Source organism: Vigna angularis, chromosome 2 (assembly GCF_016808095.1).
Source record: "Vigna angularis cultivar LongXiaoDou No.4 chromosome 2, ASM1680809v1, whole genome shotgun sequence".
NCBI classification, from domain to species: Eukaryota; Viridiplantae; Streptophyta; class Magnoliopsida; order Fabales; family Fabaceae; genus Vigna; species Vigna angularis.
This window is the reverse complement of record NC_068971.1, coordinates 11,022,454-11,041,744: the sequence shown is the minus strand read 5'-3', so window position 1 is coordinate 11,041,744 and position 19,291 is coordinate 11,022,454. Positions and strand designations below refer to the sequence as shown.

Sequence of the window (19,291 nt, the reverse complement as noted above, 5' to 3'; positions counted from 1 at the left end):
TCATAAACCTCATGTGTTACTCTGCTTACATCAAGGTCTCCTGGTATAAACCAAATATACTACTCTCGGTAGTAAACATTATTTCATAGTTAATAATTTATTATATTCATCCCAACATTTCTAACATCAACAAATCGTATTTTTTCATCCATCTAACTCAATTATGTTCATTCTCTAATCATAATTTGATAATAGCCTATTTTTGTATCAATATTCAAAATAAAATAAACCTATAATCAGATATCATACTCTTATTAAAATCTAATCCTTCCCATAACGAGTATAAACTCAACATAATTTTACCAATCAAAATTTATAGATCAGCCAAAATACATCAACATATATTAGGAACTACATACTAAATTTTAGGTTAATCTAATGGTTAACTAGGTAGAGGTTACGATTTATAAAATTCGAAAATATTATTCAATTGGGTTGTCGACTCTATCAAATTTGAGGAATTAATTCCTTCAAGTACAGATATCTAGTTACAAATTCGAGTGGTCAAAATATAATAATATATTTTTGGAATCATTTATCAAAAATTTTCAACTTAATTTATCGATAAGAGAATGGAGGATTTAGATTTTCTTGATATAAGTTGGAGATAGAAATAAAATGATGGTCATTCTACCCATAATTATAATATTATTTCCTCTAAGTAAAATTCTCAAATTAAAGATCCTGACGGTCAAAGTTAATTTCTATGTCTTATAAATTGTATAATAAATTTTCATATTGATCTAATGCTAGACTAATTAGCAATTAGAGTTTTATTGAGATATCTTCAAAAAAAATAAAAAAATTGATCAAGGTTGTAAATTTCACAATTTGATTGAGTGTTTACTCTCACAATCTTATAGTTTACTTATTCAATATAATAAAATGTATTCATCACAGATTTCATACAAAATGAATGTATCACAAAATAAATTAACCATAATAAAATATCATAATGTAACCATTTTGGACACTAAGAAGTTGAATCTGGCATAGCCGGTTAGACAACTCCTTATCCTTCCAGAAATTCAAGAGAAAAATAAACATAATAAAAGTCCTGGGGAAACAAGAAGTTGAATCTGGCATAGCCGGTTAGACAACTTCTAATCTTTCCAAAAAAATGCAAGAGAATATAAACACAATAAAACTTCTGGGGAAACAAGAAATTGAATCTAGCAAAGCCGGACAACTTCTAATCCTTCCAGAAAATACAAGAGAAAATAAACACAATAAAAGTCTTGGGGAAACAAGAAGTTGAATCTGGCAGAGCCGGTTAGACAACTTCTCATCCTTCCAAAAATACAATATAAATAAGGGTTAAATATGTTTTCAGTCTCTAAACTATCAAGCGAATTTGTTTTTAGTCCCTCTTTCAAAGTAAGGTACATTTTAGTCTTTCTATTTAAACAAAACGTTAATTTTTTATCCTCCGCTGTTAGTTTTGAAGAACCAAAAATTAAGGTTTTTTTGAAAGAGAAGGACTAAAATGTACCTTACTTTGAAAGAGGGACTAAAACCAAATTCGCTTGATAGTTTAGGGACTAAAAACATATTTAACCCTATAAATAAATAAGAAAACAATAAAAAGTCTCGGGAAACAAGAAGTTGAATCTGGCAGAGCCAGTTAGACAACTTCTCATCCTTCCAAAAATACAATATAAATAAATAAGAAAATAATAAAAGATATGGGGAATACAAGAAGTTGAATCTGGCAGAGCCGGTTAGACAACTTCTCATCCTTCCAAAAATGCAAATGAAATAACTAAATGTTCTGAGTAATAATAACGTACAAATAGTATAACACAATCAATATCACATTTTACAACTATCAAACTTAGATCTCAGCATAGAAGCATATTCTTATTCAAAATTCAAGATTTAAGATCATACAAAAGCAAAACATTATATATTCAAGACTCAAGGTAATACAAAATAAAAGACTCAAGGGTAGCTTCTCTTACCTCTATTCCAAACTTAATCTCCTCCTTAAAAATCGTTCCCCGAAAACTTCCAAAATGTCCCCTTTGTAACTAGAAATTCCTCCAACTCTCTTCTCTCAAAAAATTTCTCAATTTTTGGTGTCCCCCTTCAGCCTTCCCTCCCTTGGCTATTTATAGCCAAAAGAATTTACTATTCATTTTTTACTATTCATTTTACTATTAGAAAATAACTTTATATTCACAATTTGTTGAAATCTGATCCCTTATGACTCAATGAAACGTGGAACACTTATCCTTTCCACAAAATATTTTTTTTTTACTATTTACTTTTTTTTTTTACAAAAGCTTCTAAAATTACTCTAATATTTATCTTAAATTTTTAATTTTTCTAATCATAAGTTTTGTTATTAATTATATCCTTTAAAAAATTTACTACTAACAAAAGAATTGATGCTATTTATTAAAATAAATAATAATTTTTTTTTAATAATCTAGTATCTGAATTACGTATATTTTCAAGGGTCTTACACAAAGCTCCAAGGCCATCATCTTCTCCAACCTGCAGAGAACCACAACGAAATCCAGAAAAATCCCAAATCAAAGAAACCCGCTGCTTGCCTCCACCGGCCACCATGAGTGTTTTCTTACACAACTAGGTTCGTCTTCTTCATGTTACCATGAGCCGCACAATTCGTGAAATCATCCTCCATTGAAGCAAAACCGCAGGTTTTCCCCAAATTAAAAAAACTGGGACCAAATCGAACACACCTAACGAAAATAGGGACCTTCAGGGATATTAAACCTTTCATTTTCTAAAGATACATAGGGAAGGTTTGAAGCCTTGCCCTTTCAAACATTCACAACACCCATAACCACCATGCTACAAGCTTTTCTACTGAAAATAATGCACAAAAGCATATATAACTCATACCAACAACAAATAATATACCCATAAAAATAAAATAAAATAAAAAGTAAATAAATAACTAAAATTATAATTCAATGTATATACTAACCAACAATCTAACATCCAGCCAACATAAAAAAATAATAAAACTAATAAAACTAATTTATTTTATTTTTATCAATTACCACTATTTTTCTTTGGATTTTACATCGGGTATCACTCTATCTGTGTCCATCCCGACCTGTTGTCATCCCTAGATATGTTGATATAAAGGGATAAACAATATTTGATAAAAACGCATCTAGAGAAAAAAAACAATAAATGCACGCTTGCCTAGTTGATTATAGTCAATGACCGATCAAACATCATCCAATTTAGTTCATTATCACAATTCAGCAATGCACACTCAAAACAGTCAAATTGCACATGATCCATTTACTCTAAAGACTTAAACGTAGTTCAGTCAACACAATAAACGTAGAATCATCACACATACATATTAAATCACTAATTAAAGCAATAATCTAGCTTCTCTTACCTCAACTCAACCGCTCAAAACTTCTAAACGCTCCGTCGATTGCTTGCGGTACAAGAAACTTCTATAAAACCTACAAACCATCGATTAGTGATTGAAGACCAACCTTAGAATCACAAACAAACTAAGAATCAATGAAGAGGAACTCTTGATTCATGCAAAACAGAACTGCTTTACACAATCAAGAACCCTAACTACTAAGAAAAGGGGTTTACCTTTTACTTGCTCAATTCAACCAATTGATCGGTCAGATTGGTATCTCTTGACGCAAGGATCGCCTAGACACTTCCTGATCGTTGAATAGATGACCCAAGAGTGAGAAAGGTTAGAGAGAAGTGAGAGAAAGCGAAGAGGATAGTGTTTTAGAGAGATATAACGTATCTAGATAATGAGACGAGTTTTAGAAAATTATATTTATATTATAAGATTATTTTAAAATAAAATACTCGGTCTCATTATTTTAATACACCTATCTACTCTAATACTTTATTTTCTAGGGTCTTACAGTATAAATTTAGATGAAAAATTATTTTTTAAATACAATTCAAAGTGAATTCAAATATTAATTGAAATAAATTTAGTCTTTTACAAAGTAAAATAAAATTACATATTAAAATATTAATTCAAAGTGATTATTTTTAAAAAATAAATTTAAATTGGTTCTATTAGAATATTTGGTAATGGTAGTATCGATCCCTGAAGTTCCTGATGATGGTGTTTTTGACCCCTTTACACCTGGTCCTGATAACAGGGCCCAGGCACCCAACAAGTATCTTGACGATTGCTAAAAACTCCTACGCCTCGCATCACTGGAATTTGCGATGCTTGTCATGGTGCACCTAAGAAGCCAGCAGCTCCACCTAGGAACATTCATCCGAGGTTGTGCAAGAAGCTTGAATTCTGACTCAGATTCGATCCACCCTGCTTCATCTAGATGAAAAACTTAGACCAGTTACATAACAATTCTTTCGCAACTGCATTTTGTGCTCCTAATTTGGCGATGCATAGGAAAACGTATTTTACAGAACAGAAAACTTTTGAATCTGACCAAGATGATACATCTAGCAACTACGTTGTATAGTAAACTGTTGGCGTTAGTTTATTTTACAATGAATTATTCTGTAGTTTTAATTTCTTTGTCAAGTTGGTCTGATTCAATTTCACCGCAATTAAGTTTTGTAAATGATGGTCCAAGCTTGAATGATTCTTTCCCTCTGAAATCGTTACGTTCTTCCCATTTCATATATTATCTTCTTATATGGTTTCTGTGATTATTGATATCAATTTGATATGCTTAATAACGTAATCAACCAATAAAACTTTAGTGAAACCTGGATTGATGCTTGGGCAGAAATTTAGTACTAGTTGATTGAAAAAACTGGTGCGAGGAAATCTATTCCTTTTCTGCATAACTGTTTTTCTTTTCACTTTAGCATTGCATGATCGATGGGGTGTTGTGGTGGCCGTCACATATTGTTGGGAAAAAAAATTTCAAATATGGGGAAAATTATCAATCAAGATTAACAAAATCAAAGCAGAATATGGACAATTACGACCTAAATACTGAGAGAGAGCTATATTGCGTCAAGCCTTAATATACGATAGACTTTAAAGGAAAAAGCAAGTCTATAGCTACTAGCAAAAGATATTAAATAATGATAATCGACCATATATAAAGTATAACAGCTAAACATTTTATTGCTTTGGAAGGGACCTATTGAATAAATATTGAAAAAAAACATCAGAACATAGGACACAAATGTAAAATTACGTGCTCAGCAAAGTGCCCAACCCGGATAAATCATGTTAGATATCTAGTTGAAATTTTATCACTACTAAGTCCACGGCAGGAGAACTTCAAGCTAAAGACAACTCACCTACCACAGTTTCCCCCCACAGATCCAACATCAACTACACGGTCACCTCACCTACTACACTTACACTAACCATCAACACAGTTCGTTCCACCAATCCAGTCCACAACATTCCCCACCAATCCAGCTGCAAAACTTATGAGAGACTCTATCTCCTCCAAACACATGCTGAAACCAATTCACCACCACAAGAACTGCTTGCAACATGAATCAGATAAGGAGGTAGACAAATTGAATCAAAATAAACGAAGGACAACAATAAACATGCCAAAACCTTTTAAATTTATGAAGGTATATAGGACTCATCACTGGTTCTAACTTAAGTAAATATATATTAGCAGCAAAAGTCAGTCCATATCTACACAATAAGGAAAGCCAATATCTTGAAGTGTGATTCTCCCTATGTACAAATCATTTACATTATCAGTGCAGAGAATTACACCCATCCCTTGCAACCATTTTTCTTTCTCTGATGAGTTCACATTCAATCTGTTGTGCAGCCAATGAACCCAATATAAGATTGTGGTTGTCTTGTCACAGAAATGGGCAATGCTTTGTGATGGAGGTTCACCGGATGCCAACCTTACTACAGCCAAAGATAATGCCCCATCTACTGGTTTGGGATCAGAAATATTTCTATCTCCCATCATCTTAACCTCTCTTTCAGTTGGAAAATGCACTGCATGATTTCCATTCATATCATAGAGTTTCAAATCTATTAGGGCAATGCCAACACCTTAACAAGATTAAAGATGGAAAGAAAGAAATTGTAATTACCTAATGATTTAAACTACAGATAGCATAAATATGGAGGTTAACTTGAAAGTAAGCATTATTATGAAGTAACCAAAATAGGAAAATTAATACCAAATAAATTTCCAAAAGTAGCTTGAGCGGGAAAGGGGCGAGTAGGATCAACCACAATTACGAATAAAACAAAGTGAAATATGAACATTAAGCAATAAACACGGTCTACTTATCTAGAATATAGTTTCACTCCTAAATTAAAAACTGTTAATCAAAGTTTTGTTCTGTATTGGCACTCTTGGTTCCCAACTGTTCTATTAGAAAGATTAATTGCAACATCACAAGACGTGGAGGAAACAACATGGACTTTGATAAACCCTAAGATGTTGACTTTGCCGGAAATCCTCACAAAAGTATTTAGGGGCAATGTACCAGATGTGACATCAGAGAAAAGTTGGGAATTGGAGAGCAAACGGTCGGCCATAATGGTGAGGGTGAGGTTGAATCCTTTGGTCTCACCAGACGAAATTTCTCCAGCAGGGATAGGGACTTCACCTATCAGCTGTCCTCTGTAATTGAGGTGAGCGGTGCTATCTGAGTACTTGAATCCAACCTTGTTTGGGTTCTTCACCGAGACATCCGTGCTCAGAGTCACATTCAAATCTACCCTTAGCCTTGCTATATCCAAACTCATGTGAAAATCCTCTAGCTTCGTTGAGTCCACAACGGTAGTAGGATGCTTGGCTTTGAAAACAGTCAAAGCTAGTATCACAATTACCAGTACAAGTGCAATAACAACACCTGTCACTATCAGGCACACTTTTCTCCCTTTACCAGATCCTGCCTTCATTCTGTTTTCCTCCTTACAGTCAAGCAAATGCGTAGTTTTAGTTAAAATTATAAACAATGACTCATGACACACTTATCATTTATAACATACCAACTACAAGTATCTTTGGGGCATCAACCTTTTAATTTTTTTTCTTGTGAGTGCGTAATGGGTATTTTGAGGGAAAATATATCATAACTTGCAGGGTTGCCCTCCCCAGTGACATGCTCAATTATTATTCAGAAAAAAGAGCCACAGTTTAATTTCTTGGTTTTTCAATTTTCATTTCCCTGGCATAGATATTTTCTAACAAATGCAAAAAGGCCATAACTTTCCTATATTCAGTTTCTTGGTCAGCAGATCATTCGATATTCATTTAGAACTTAAAAAAAAACATTTAAAACACCCAGGGATATTATGACTCAAGATACAAGTAAGACGAAAAGTGAAATACCTTGGAATTGAGGTTATCTGTGTAAACTGAATCTCCTCCTGGAAGATGAAATCCCTCAAAATGCAATCCTAATCAAGACAAGATCAAGGCCGTATCAAAGCATTCAAATTTATAATCGGGACAAGAAAAATTTTAAACCCTAATGACGAGAATGCCTGTGGGCAATCACGAAAATGACGAGAAAAAGCAAAAAAATTTATAGATGTGAAAAGTTGAAGGGGAATGCGTAGATTTAAACTTCACAGGTTTTTCAACGGAGACGCCATTAAAAGGCACGTTACAGTGTTTCTTGGGCTGAGTCGTGACAGAATAACTAACTGCACAATTTCAGTCTAATACACTTCATCTGATACATAGTATTCAGTATTCTTTTTAATGCTCTAACAGTTGTCATGATAAAAAGCATTAAAAAAGTGTTTAAAAGTATACTAATATTTCTCTTTGAATTAATTGCGTCATAACATTATTAAGAATATATTTTTTAATGGTTTTCTATACATACGAATTTAGCAACTTTTTGTTTATATTAAAGTTTTTTATTTGAATTTTCGTGTTACTTATTGATTTTGTATTTTTTATTAGTTTTCATTATGGAACAGCGCACTCTATTGAGTTATCTACCTAAGTTATGAGTTAATATGATGTCCGTGAATTTAATTTACGTGAAATTTAACTAATAATTAAATTCTTATTCTTTTGCACAAGAATATTTTTGAGTTATTATTTGGGCTTTGTTTTTCAAATAAAACAAAATGTTCATCTTCAATAAGATTCATGTATTGAAAGGTAAACTAAAAGTACAGTGTATGTCTTTTATTTCTAGAACAAAGTGTATTTATAAGAGATGATAATTTTTCACAAATGAGACAACATACACGGTCAACTTTCTTATTTTAAGCATTTAACATATGTAAATATGTTCAAAATCATTTGTTTCAATTTCAGATGCATTATGTCTCTTTGCGGGTGAATTTGAGAAGATAAAGGCCTGTTCTTTTGAGTGGATTTGAAAGGATGGATTTGAGAGGATTTGGGAGGATTTGAAGATAATATTTTTTTGTTATTTTTTTGATGAATTTGAAGGTAATTAAGAATGAATTTGGAAATAAATTTTTTTAATATGTCATGTCAATAAAATTCTACACTATTTGTCACAAATTTTATTTCCAAATTCACTCTTATTTACCTTCAAATTCACTCAAAAAAACAACAAAAAATATTATCTTCAAATCTTCTCAAATCCCTTCAAATCCTCTCATTTCTTTTGAATGTGAAATTGATTAGATTAAAAAAAAATAAGATATAAAGGGAAGGAATTTGAGTGAGTAATGTATTAAGTTTGATAAATTAAAAAAAGTTGTTTTAATTTATAGAAATAAAAGGTTATTATTTTGTTTTTCGTCATAAAAATAATTTAAAATAAAATATATTATTATTATTATTTTATTTTTATTATTTTAACTCTTCCTTTATTTTGGCAAATGGAGGGGCTTAATCTTTTTCATTCATCTAAACGTCTTCTCTCTCCTGGTTAGAAATCTACTGCTATAGTTTTACAGCTCCCAATCAGAACAACTGCCTTAAGCATATTTGCCTTAAAATATATGATTGGAGGGCCGTGTTATTTCCTTCTTTTTTCCAAATTACGTAAACTATCTACATTCTTCCTAAACAAAAAAAAAAGGATAGAATCGATTCTTCCCAAATAAGAGAAAGGAGAATCGATTCTCCTCCATTCAAAATTTTCATAATAATATCCTTCTTCTTCCTGTATCAAAGCTTCTCTCTATCCATTCAACTGCTCACATCCATACTTGCTCTCCTCCTATCAACACAACTGTAGAGATGTTATTGACACCGTGTCGAGAAAGATAATAATGAGTTCTTTACATTCAAATTGTTTAAAAATAAAAATACATATGGGTATTATTCAAGGGTAGTTTAGTATATTCACATTTTGATGAGTTGACTTGCTCAGTTTATCTTTGTATTTGAGAAAATATCTTTCAGCATTTCTCACACATCTCTGTTCCTAAATCTCATCAAATCAACAAAAATAAACATACAGTTTTTATGTTTTTCATTCATTGTGAATAGATTCACAAAATTAAACACAGGTTAAATGAAATTATTGTATAAATGTCTTACACGTAACATAGTCCCTTTAAAACATATATTATGAGGAATTCGATTGCATATGTTTGTTTTTAACCGTACATTGTATATAATAGTGAAATTCTCTTAACCAAAATTTGAACATTTTTTAAAATATTGAAGGATCAAATTGGAACTTTTAAATATCATTAAAAAAACAAGTAGAGACATTTTAAACATATGAAGAACAAAATTGGAACATTTTAAATGATGAAAAAACCAAAATGAAACCTTTCATAAAGCCATAAATATTAATAGAAATTAAGGACCAAAATTTAATCTCATCAACAATTAATTATACTTTAGGATATTTTTTCATTTGTAAATTATTATATTTGATGACTATATTTTATATCGCATTTAGAATATTTAATATTAAATATTTTAAAGAATAGTTAGGTTTAAATCTAATATTTTAGTTGATACCTATCCAAATGGAATTAATTGAGCTATGAATAAAATCATTCAGTTTCTTTAAGTTTTGCTAGACGATATAGAAAATTTGTATTAGACACTCTAGCTAAATGAGTCTAATTAAGTAATATAGTTTGTTGAATTTTAGTAGACAACTTGATGAACTATCCATAGGTTTGAGTTTTGACTACATATGATAATCTACATATATATTCTATGAGTGTTTTAACCTGTGATTTATATAGTTGAAGTGTAAGCAAACTCATAAGTTTTTTATAGGTGAGAAAGATCATCTAATGAACCTAGAAATAATGCTAGCCAAATGAATTGGAGATTTCTACTGACTTAGAGAAGTTGATGTTATAAGTTTAATGAAGAAATAAAATTGTTTCGGTTACATTTGTCTGGGGTCAGTCGTCCTTCGTTGCAATACTCCGATCGGCCAACTCTTCAAGTAATCCTTCTCGATTGGTGGTTGACCTGCAGAAGACACTTTGACGCTCAAGTCAGATATGTTTCATAAAGAGGTATATATTTTATTAAGATAGAAGAAGATGATTGTACCTGACATCAGTTGTATTATTTATAGAGTTTATGGCAGTCAAGTCCATTAATTAGTTATCAGTGTAGTATAATTTTAGAGAATCAAACCCAATAATCAATAATTAATACCGTATATTTGTAGAGCGTAAGGTAATATGACCTATTAATACCTGATAATTGCCCATGAATGACCATTAACTCTGATCGGTATATTTCATATAGTACATAAGCCCCCTAAGTCCGAGCAAACTCTTTATTAAAAGAGGTGCGTAGGGATTATTATGAGCTTTAAAAGAGGTCGCTCACGTTGTATTTAGGGGGTTTATCTTCGATGCTTTAAGTCTTCATTGTTCTATGTACCGAGCGACGAACTCTAGGAGTTCTCTTTGGATCTGTTCCTTAGACTGAATAGAAAATGCTAAGAGTTCTCTTTGAAACTTTTTCCTCTGCAAGAGATTTTCACTCCCAAAAAATATGCTTTTAAATAAAGTAAACGCTTCAATATTTATTTTTATAATGAAAAGGCATTGGAACCTGACAAAGCTGAACCTGTTGAGTAGTTGGTTGATAAGAGTTCTTTTTCGAACTTCCTGCGTTGAGCGGGATTTCTGAAATCATTTTTCTGACTTCCCCCGAGCGACTTGAGGTAAGAGTCCTTTTTCTGACTTCCTGCGTTGAGCGGGAATTTCTGAAGCCATTTTGCTGACTTCCCCCCGAGCGGTCTTGAGGCAAGAGCCATTTTTCTGACTTCCTGCGTTGAACGGGGATTTCTGAAGCCATTTTGCTAACTTTCCCCCGAGCGGTCTTGAGGCAGGAGTCATTTTTCTGACTTCCTGTGTTGAGCGAGGATTTTTGAAGCCATTTTTCTGCCTTCCCCCGAGCGGTCCTAAGACAGGAGTCATTTTTCTGACTTCCTACGTTGAGCGGGGATTTCTGAAGCCATTTTTCTGACTTCCCCGAGCGGTCCTGAGGCAAGAGTCATTTTTCTGACTTCCTGCATTGAGCGGGGATTTCTAAAGCCATTTTTCTGACTTCCCCCCGAGCGGTCTTGAGGCAAGAATCATTTTTCTGATTCCTGCGTTGAGCGAGGATTTTTGAAGTCATTTTTCTGACTTCCTGCGTTGAGTGGGGATTTCTGAAGCCATTTTCTGACTTCCCCCCGAGCGAGCTTGAGACAAGAGTCGTTTTTCTGACTTCCTACGTTGAGCGGGGATTTTTGAAGTCATTTTCCTAACTTCCCCCCGAGCGGCCATGATAACCTGACCAAGTTGAGGTCTGAACCTTACTGCACATATTATTTTATAATTTTAAATTAAGAGTCGTTAGAACCTGGCTGAACGCAACTATGAACCATCATGTGCATAATATTTATAATTTAAGAGTTGGTAGAACCTGTCAAGGTTGAACGTAGTACTGAACCTTCCTGTGGAGGATATTTTTACTCACAAAAAATATATTATAATTTGTAAATTATGATGAGAAGTGGAACCTGTCAAGGTTGAACGTAGGACTGAACCTTCCTGTGGAGGATATTTTTACTCACAAATATATTATAATTTATAAATTATGATGAAAAGTGGAACCTGTCAAGGTTGAACGTAGTACTGAACCTTCCTGTGGAGGATATTTTTACTCACAAAAAATATATTATAATTTGTAAATTATGATGAGTAACCTGTCAAGGTTGAACGTAGTACTGAACCTTCATGTGGAGGATATTTTTAATCACAAAAACATGAGTTAAATAAATATATTATAATTTGTAAATTATAATGAGAAGTGGAACCTGTCAAGGTTGGATGTAGAGCTGAACGTTCCTGAAAGTTCTCAAAACAAAAGTCATGTCTTTAGGAATTATTATGGAATTTTTTACTCTTGTTGCAAAACCTGGTGTTGATCCGAATAGCAATGTCGAGACTGAGCGCGCGTCTGGTTCTTCGTGGCTTCATGGGGATGCCGCTCGGCCCACGGTGGACGCCAAAATGTTTCGGTTACATTTGTCTGGGGTTGGTCGTCCTTCGTTGCAATGCTCCGATCGGCCAACTCTTCAAGTAATCCTTCCCGATTGGTGGTTGACCTGCAGAAAACACTCCGACGCTCAAGTCATATATGTTTCATAAAGAGGTCTATATTTTATTAAGATAGAAGAAGATGATTATACCTGACATCATTTGTATTATTTATAGAGTTTCTAGCAGTCAAGTCCATTGATTAGTTATCAGTGCAGTATAATTTTAGAGAATCAAATCCAATAATCAGTAATTAATACCGTATATTTGTAGAGCGTAAGGTAATCTGACCTATTAATACCTGATAATTGCCCATGAATGATCATTAACTCTGATCGGTATATTTCATATAGTACAAAAATATTCTTAAGGATTGAAAAGAGAAGATGATACATGATAAGTCCTCTAATTAATTATCATTTAAGTTGTTTAATCAAAGTATCACTAGAGTCATCTGATGCTTGTATTGCTAGACTCATGTACTCTGGAAAAATTAGATTGTTTTCTTTATAGATCACTGTACTTTTTGGAGGTACTTGCCTCGCCTAATCAATGTATTGATTAGAATCATCTGCTCTAAAATAATATTGTATTGTTTATCGCTTTGAACCTTATGTGTTTAATTTTTGAACACAATCTATGACTTTGATACATATAAAACACTTAATCTCTTGCAATAAAGTATGTTTGCATTTCTCTTTCATGTTGAATATCTATAAAATAATCTATCAATAAGGATTGATACTAAAATCTTTGCAACTGAATATTAGTTCATTTGGATCGATTAAATCAAGGTCCAAACTTTATCAATAAGAAACAAATTTGATCAACAAAGAGTACTAAAAATGTCCAACAAAATTCGATCTATTATCCATGATTTATCACCATCACTACATCACATCTTATTTTCATATTTGTAATGTCTTTTTATTGTCTTCCACCTCAAAGACTAAATTTATTAGATTGATTCTCTTATAATTTTATAATTGATTATGGAATTTCGTACAATTAAAATATTGTTTTTCAATTTCTATAAACAAGTCTTATTCATCTCTTATGATTTTTTTTTAGAATGTTGGGTGATAATTCCACCTTATTCTTCATTAGAATTTTTGTTAGTTTACATATAAATAAATATTATCAATCATCTAAAAATTTCAACTTTTCAAAACAAACTTTATAATATGGACAAAAGACATACATTGACATTTTCTTCTTTAAAACAAAAAAAAAACATTTCATTATCATCTACAACCGTATGCTAAAATTACACAAATAATCGTGATACAAATCAATTATAAATATATCCTTATATTTTTCTTCTTTTACATTATTACCAAGTAACTAAGGTTTAATGTATTTCATAAAACAATAGCATACATTTATCAATATTCAAATGTTTCCTTTTTTTTTTAAGTTGTCAAACAATTTATCTACACCTAGTTTATCATGATGTAGTTACAAAGTATTAAGATCAATTAAAAATATATGAAAATCATTCACAAACTCCCATATACTTTTGTTTAGATTTTTAATCATCAAATTATTTAGCACTTTTTTTTTTTCAAATGAGATCAACCAAAGTGATTTATATATAAAGAAAGCAATAACACTTTAACATACTTATACTAAGTTTTAAACAAATCTAATTAAGTATAAGGAACCTTCATTCACATAAGGTTTCACCAACACCCTTTTTTTGTCACCTACCCATTAACGTGCAGATAGTGTCCTTGTAATTGCGAGAAGAAATAATTCATAGAAAAAGAAAAAGGTTATATGCAATGAGTAAACAATAATGACGTTTTGATAGGTCAATGGAATCGAGAAAAGATTAATTATGTAGGTATTGCATATAATGATTTAAACCTAAGAAAAATAACCCTAAAAAATATGATAAGTTTTTTAAGTATAAAATGAATTGATCAAAATATCGGTACCCACCTAACTCGTGATTCATGAATACCAAGCTTAATATAATCTAAATGTGAGTTTAGACACATTAACCAAATTTCCAACACTTAAGTACTAAAAATGGTTATCTTGAAAGCAATGCAATACCCACTATTAATAATGCTTAGTTAACACTAATACACCGCATTTATTCTATTAACACTTTGGTTTCATGTTGCTAATTCATATACCTTTTTTAAATGGTTTAAATTTCGAGTAATTATTAATACGAGATTCTCTAGTTTATTAAGTAAGCCATTCGTTATTAATTATAAATGTAAACACAGCAATGTAAATATATGTAGGATGGGAAATTAATATTTTTATTAGGACAATATATTGTATTAAATATGCCTTCTTCGCAAAAAAATATAATCATTACGAAATATAAAGTTATCATTGGAAAACAAATCTTAAAATCTAGAATTTAAACATGAAATCATAAACTAACTGAAACAACTCTTTTTCGATTAACTCGCATAATCTGCAGTAATAATGTAAAATATTCAGACATTTTAAAAACTATATAGTAACGTTATTTAGATATTCTTATATATTTCGGGTAATAACATTTTCAACTATACTATAACGGGGAAATATTATTAGATTTTAATATTTCTGAAAACATTTTTAAAATGTAAAGTAACTAAATAGAGAAACATGAATTAATAATAACAGAGAAAAGAAAAGAAATGTTGCACAGAAGAGGAGCGTGAATATTAATTGTATATTAAAACGCAATAATAATAATATTTATAAAGACGCAATTGAAAAAGTATATTAGAATTAAAGAAAGAAAAAAAAGAAGGAAAGCGATAAAGAAATAAATAGTGGAGTACGATGAAAAGCAAAATCAGAAAAAGCGATTAAATATGGCATTAAGGAGGGAGCGAGTGAGCTGAAAAGAATTACGGGAGAAACAGAACGGGGGGAGAAGGCGAAGCATGAAAAACTTGTCCTGCCGGACACCACCACCACCACCGTCAGCACCGTCGTCTACTACTCCGCAACCACCACCGCAACAATTGCTCCAACGACGTCGTTTTCCCACTCCACCACTTGAATGAATGGGAAACTGCGGAACCAGAGAGGAATCTGCCGTAGTTTCCAACGCGCAAGGTTCCAGATCTAGGGCTCGCAATTTTCGTATTAATTAGTTGCATCATTTACTAATCGGCATTCTCTTCAATTCAATTTCACCGTGTTAACTCAGAAACTCGCTCGCTCACTCACACACATTGTTTGTATTTTGGTTGCTTCAGTTCAGCAGCTTCACCATGCGGCGTCCTTGGGCGCCAGTACGAGGAGTCAGAATGCCGGTAGCGAGAAGAAGCACGGTCACGGTCACGGTCACAGACACAATCTGAGTGAGTGCGCTTCGGATCTGAGCGAAGCTTGTTCGACACCGCGAGGTAACAATAGCAACAACACGCACGTGATATCGTTCACGCTCTACGAGTTGGAGACCATAACGAAGAGCTTCCGCGGAGACTACATCCTCGGTGAGGGAGGGTTCGGCACCGTTTACAAAGGCTACATTGATGAGAACGTCAGAGTGGGACTCAAATCGCTTCCTGTGGCGGTTAAGGTTCTGAACAAGGAAGGATTACAAGGACATCGAGAGTGGCTTGTGCGTTTTGCTTTTGCATCTTCTTTTTTACTTACTTGATTAATTTGTTTATTTAATTTTGTGATTTGTGTGTGTGTGTGTGTGTGTGTGTGTGTGTGCAGACGGAGGTGAATTTTCTAGGGCAGCTAAGGCATCCTAATCTGGTGAAGTTGATTGGGTACTGTTGTGAAGATGATCATAGGCTGCTTGTGTACGAGTTCATGTTCCGAGGGAGTTTGGAAAATCATTTATTCCGAAGTACGGCCAGTTTTACGCTTTCGAAATGAAAATTTTCTTTTCGTTCTTGCTTAGTTTAGGAAGGGAATGGGTTTGGATCTACGCGGAGAGAGATTTCTAGTATTTTGTCAAACAGTTAAACAGTTATGGTAAGTAAATACGAATACATCGCGAATGGGTAATTTAATTAGGTTATGTTTGGATGGATTTCTTAACTAGCATTTCAAAAGAAATAAAATAGAAAGTAAAATGAAGCAAACTTGGCTTTTGGAGAAGTTAGACAGATTTTAACTCATGGTAGGGGTTTGATTTTGTTTTATCTGCTTTTTTCTTTTCCTTGTAAGTGATTACTTAGAAGTTTATTCGAACCGGGCCTTAAAGTGTAACATGCATTATTGGGATTGGATTTGGCTTTGCTGATGCGAGGAAGTTATGGGTGTTGATTGGAAAATAAATGAAGTATTTGAAAGGAGCTGTGCTGTTACACAAGTGTTATAGTACTTCGTAATAGAATATAGAATCTAGGCCACCGAGTGCAGTACACTTATAATGCACTAGAATTTCTACGGAGAAAGTGGATCTGTGTGGGAATGTGCTTTGAATTGATAAAACGATATTATTTCTAGAGTTTCAATTTAAGCTCTCAAAGATTCTCTGCTTTATTTTAATTCTGGATATATTGTCAGTGTTGTTTCCTCAGTTCAAGAGATCACAGCCTTACAGTTTACAACTAATGATTGACACATGCACTTTTGTATACGGTTAATTTAGAATCTGGAAACGTTGTTACTGATATGCTTTATTATATTTCATTCACTTTGTGACTAGATAAATCATCATGAACAATAACTTGTTCTGATCTTTTGTTCATTATCAGTTGTAATACTAAGTTAAGCTCAGACTTTTGTCTTCGGGTGTTTTTCAACTTGTGGACATGACCTTTCTTGATTCTTCCAGAGGCAACTGTCCCTTTATCATGGGCTACAAGAATGATGATTGCTTTTGGAGCTGCAAAAGGACTTGCATTTCTCCACAATGCTGAAAGGCCGGTTATCTACCGTGACTTCAAAACGTCTAATATATTGTTGGACTCGGTAAGTTTCTGGTATTTGAAGGTTAATTTATCCTTTCTCTCCGTTGCATTTTATGGCTGTTATAAAGGAATTACTATTTTTTTCACTGTGATACCAAATGACTCCATAGGATTATACAGCAAAGCTTTCTGATTTTGGACTAGCTAAAGCAGGACCACAAGGTGACGAAACCCATGTATCCACTCGAGTCATGGGTACATATGGTTATGCTGCCCCTGAATATGTAATGACTGGTATGACCTTTGTTTTTCAAATATGTTCAATTTGTAAAATGAAAGGGAACTACAAATTGCTTTAAAACTTGAACTCGAATAAAAGAATTTTGTACTCAAATATTTTGTAACGTGAATTAGCGAGGTGAAAATTGTTGAATGACCAAGAAAGACAGTTTATGAAATAGCTATTTTGGAATCAAGCTATTGTTATCACATTAGGGATCAATCTCCTTCAAAACGATCTATACCTTCCTTTAAATATAATTTGAAGACCATTTTCTCATTATATGTCCTGACATTTTCGAAATAAACAAGCATTTTTACATTATATTGTTGCATATTTAAGCGTGTATTGACTCATCTAAATTTTGCATTTGTGAAAATGGTCAGGCCACCTGACGGCTAGGAGTGATGTCTATAGTTTTGGTGTTGTTCTTTTGGAGCTCTTAACGGGGAGGAAATCAGTGGACAAGACCAGACCTGGCAAGGAACAGAGCTTGGTAGATTGGGCAAGGCCAAAGCTAAATGACAAGAGAAAGCTACTACAGATAATTGATCCTAGATTGGAGAATCAATACTCAGTGAGGGCTGCACAAAAAGCGTGTAGCTTGGCTTATTACTGTTTAAGTCAAAATCCCAAAGCGAGGCCCCTAATGAGCGATGTAGTCGAGACATTAGAACCCTTACAAAGTTCCAGTGTTGGTGCAGGTGAAGTCTCATTATCTGGATCGAATAGTGTGACTGCTGGGCCTTTTGCCATGAACAAAATCTCTGACTACCGTATGCGTCAAAGGTTCTCAAACAATGTTGGTCCTGGTTCTGCGTGTCGATCTCCAAACCCAAATTGTTCACCAGGTGCCCCAGCAGCACTACGAGTGAGATGATAATCTCATGCAGCATTAAAACCCTGTCTTCTTGGTGTGCTTCTCGAACCTTCACTTATCTCAAGAAATAGTTGTTAAAATGTTGGTGCATCCTTGTTTTTGTTGCTTTGTACATGATAATGTGACAAGAACTTAGCCCGGTGCATAATTTTTGTATGGTTGTTTGGGCTTTGTGTTAATCTGGGTGGGAATTATTGTGTGGAAATCTGTGTAGTTGTAATGATGGTGGCATCAGAACTAATTTAACTGGCTCCTCCTCACATCATCAGCAGTGGAAGGGAAAGACGACCCAAACACGCAAGTACCTAATGATGTATTTTATTGGAGATTATTAGGGAAACTGAGGGTAAGAAGAGACAATCATAGTTAACATTTCTATATCATTCTGTCTCTTGAAGTGACTAATTCGTATTTTAAAAAATAAAGATGGAGGGTCATTTTCAAGCTTTTTAAGGTTTTTGTAACCTTTCTACATTCAACTCTTGCAACTTGCTCCACTTTTTGTAGTTCATAGCATCTTGGGTATAATATAATAATCAGTTTGTTCAACAACCCCAGCTTGAACGAATGAATCAATCTAGTTACTTTGTTTTTGGAAGAAAAACAATTCACTTTTTTAACTCTTGTGATATCAAACTGGTTCTTTTAAGAATTGTTTCATTTGCTACAGCATTTTCGACTTCACTCAAATTACAGCTAATAATATTGTATTATTTAGTCCAATTAAAGCATCACTTTGTAAACTAATCCACCATTCGGGAAAGACATTTCACTTGTGGTTGTCATCTATCGATTTCTTTTCCATATTTATCTAAATCTATCATATTAAACGTATTTAAACATAAATCTGATAAGTATGAATTTTTTATTTTGTCAAATTATGGAATTAACAT

The 19,291-nt window shown here is 33.0% G+C and overlaps 2 protein-coding genes across 4 annotated transcripts; one reads left to right on the top strand and one right to left on the bottom strand.

Moving 5' to 3' along the window:
* Window positions 1–5,078: 5,078 nt before the first annotated feature.
* On the bottom strand, window positions 5,079–7,653 carry LOC108327921 (uncharacterized). Of its 3 annotated transcripts, none has more exons than XM_052873822.1 (3): window positions 7,287–7,653; window positions 6,436–6,862; window positions 5,079–5,935 (listed from the first exon to the last, which is right to left on the bottom strand). In XM_052873822.1, the coding sequence occupies exons 2-3, from the start codon at window positions 6,851–6,853 to the stop codon at window positions 5,604–5,606; spliced, it is 750 nt and encodes a 249-aa protein (XP_052729782.1). In that variant the 5' UTR covers window positions 6,854–6,862; window positions 7,287–7,653; the 3' UTR covers window positions 5,079–5,603. The 3 variants fall into 3 exon arrangements, with proteins under 3 accessions (XP_052729782.1, XP_052729783.1, XP_052729781.1); XM_052873823.1 differs by having other exon boundaries at window positions 6,436–6,854; XM_052873821.1 differs by having other exon boundaries at window positions 5,083–5,935; window positions 6,436–6,865; window positions 7,287–7,651.
* Window positions 7,654–15,169: 7,516 nt separating this feature from the next.
* On the top strand, window positions 15,170–18,851 carry LOC108328917 (probable serine/threonine-protein kinase PBL8). Its single transcript, XM_017562820.2, has 6 exons — window positions 15,170–15,478; window positions 15,622–15,989; window positions 16,091–16,226; window positions 17,163–17,299; window positions 17,409–17,532; window positions 17,905–18,851. Exons 1-6 carry the CDS (start codon window positions 15,427–15,429, stop codon window positions 18,396–18,398), a joined length of 1,311 nt encoding a protein of 436 aa, XP_017418309.1. The 5' UTR covers window positions 15,170–15,426; the 3' UTR covers window positions 18,399–18,851.
* The last annotated feature ends 440 nt before the right edge of the window (window positions 18,852–19,291 follow it).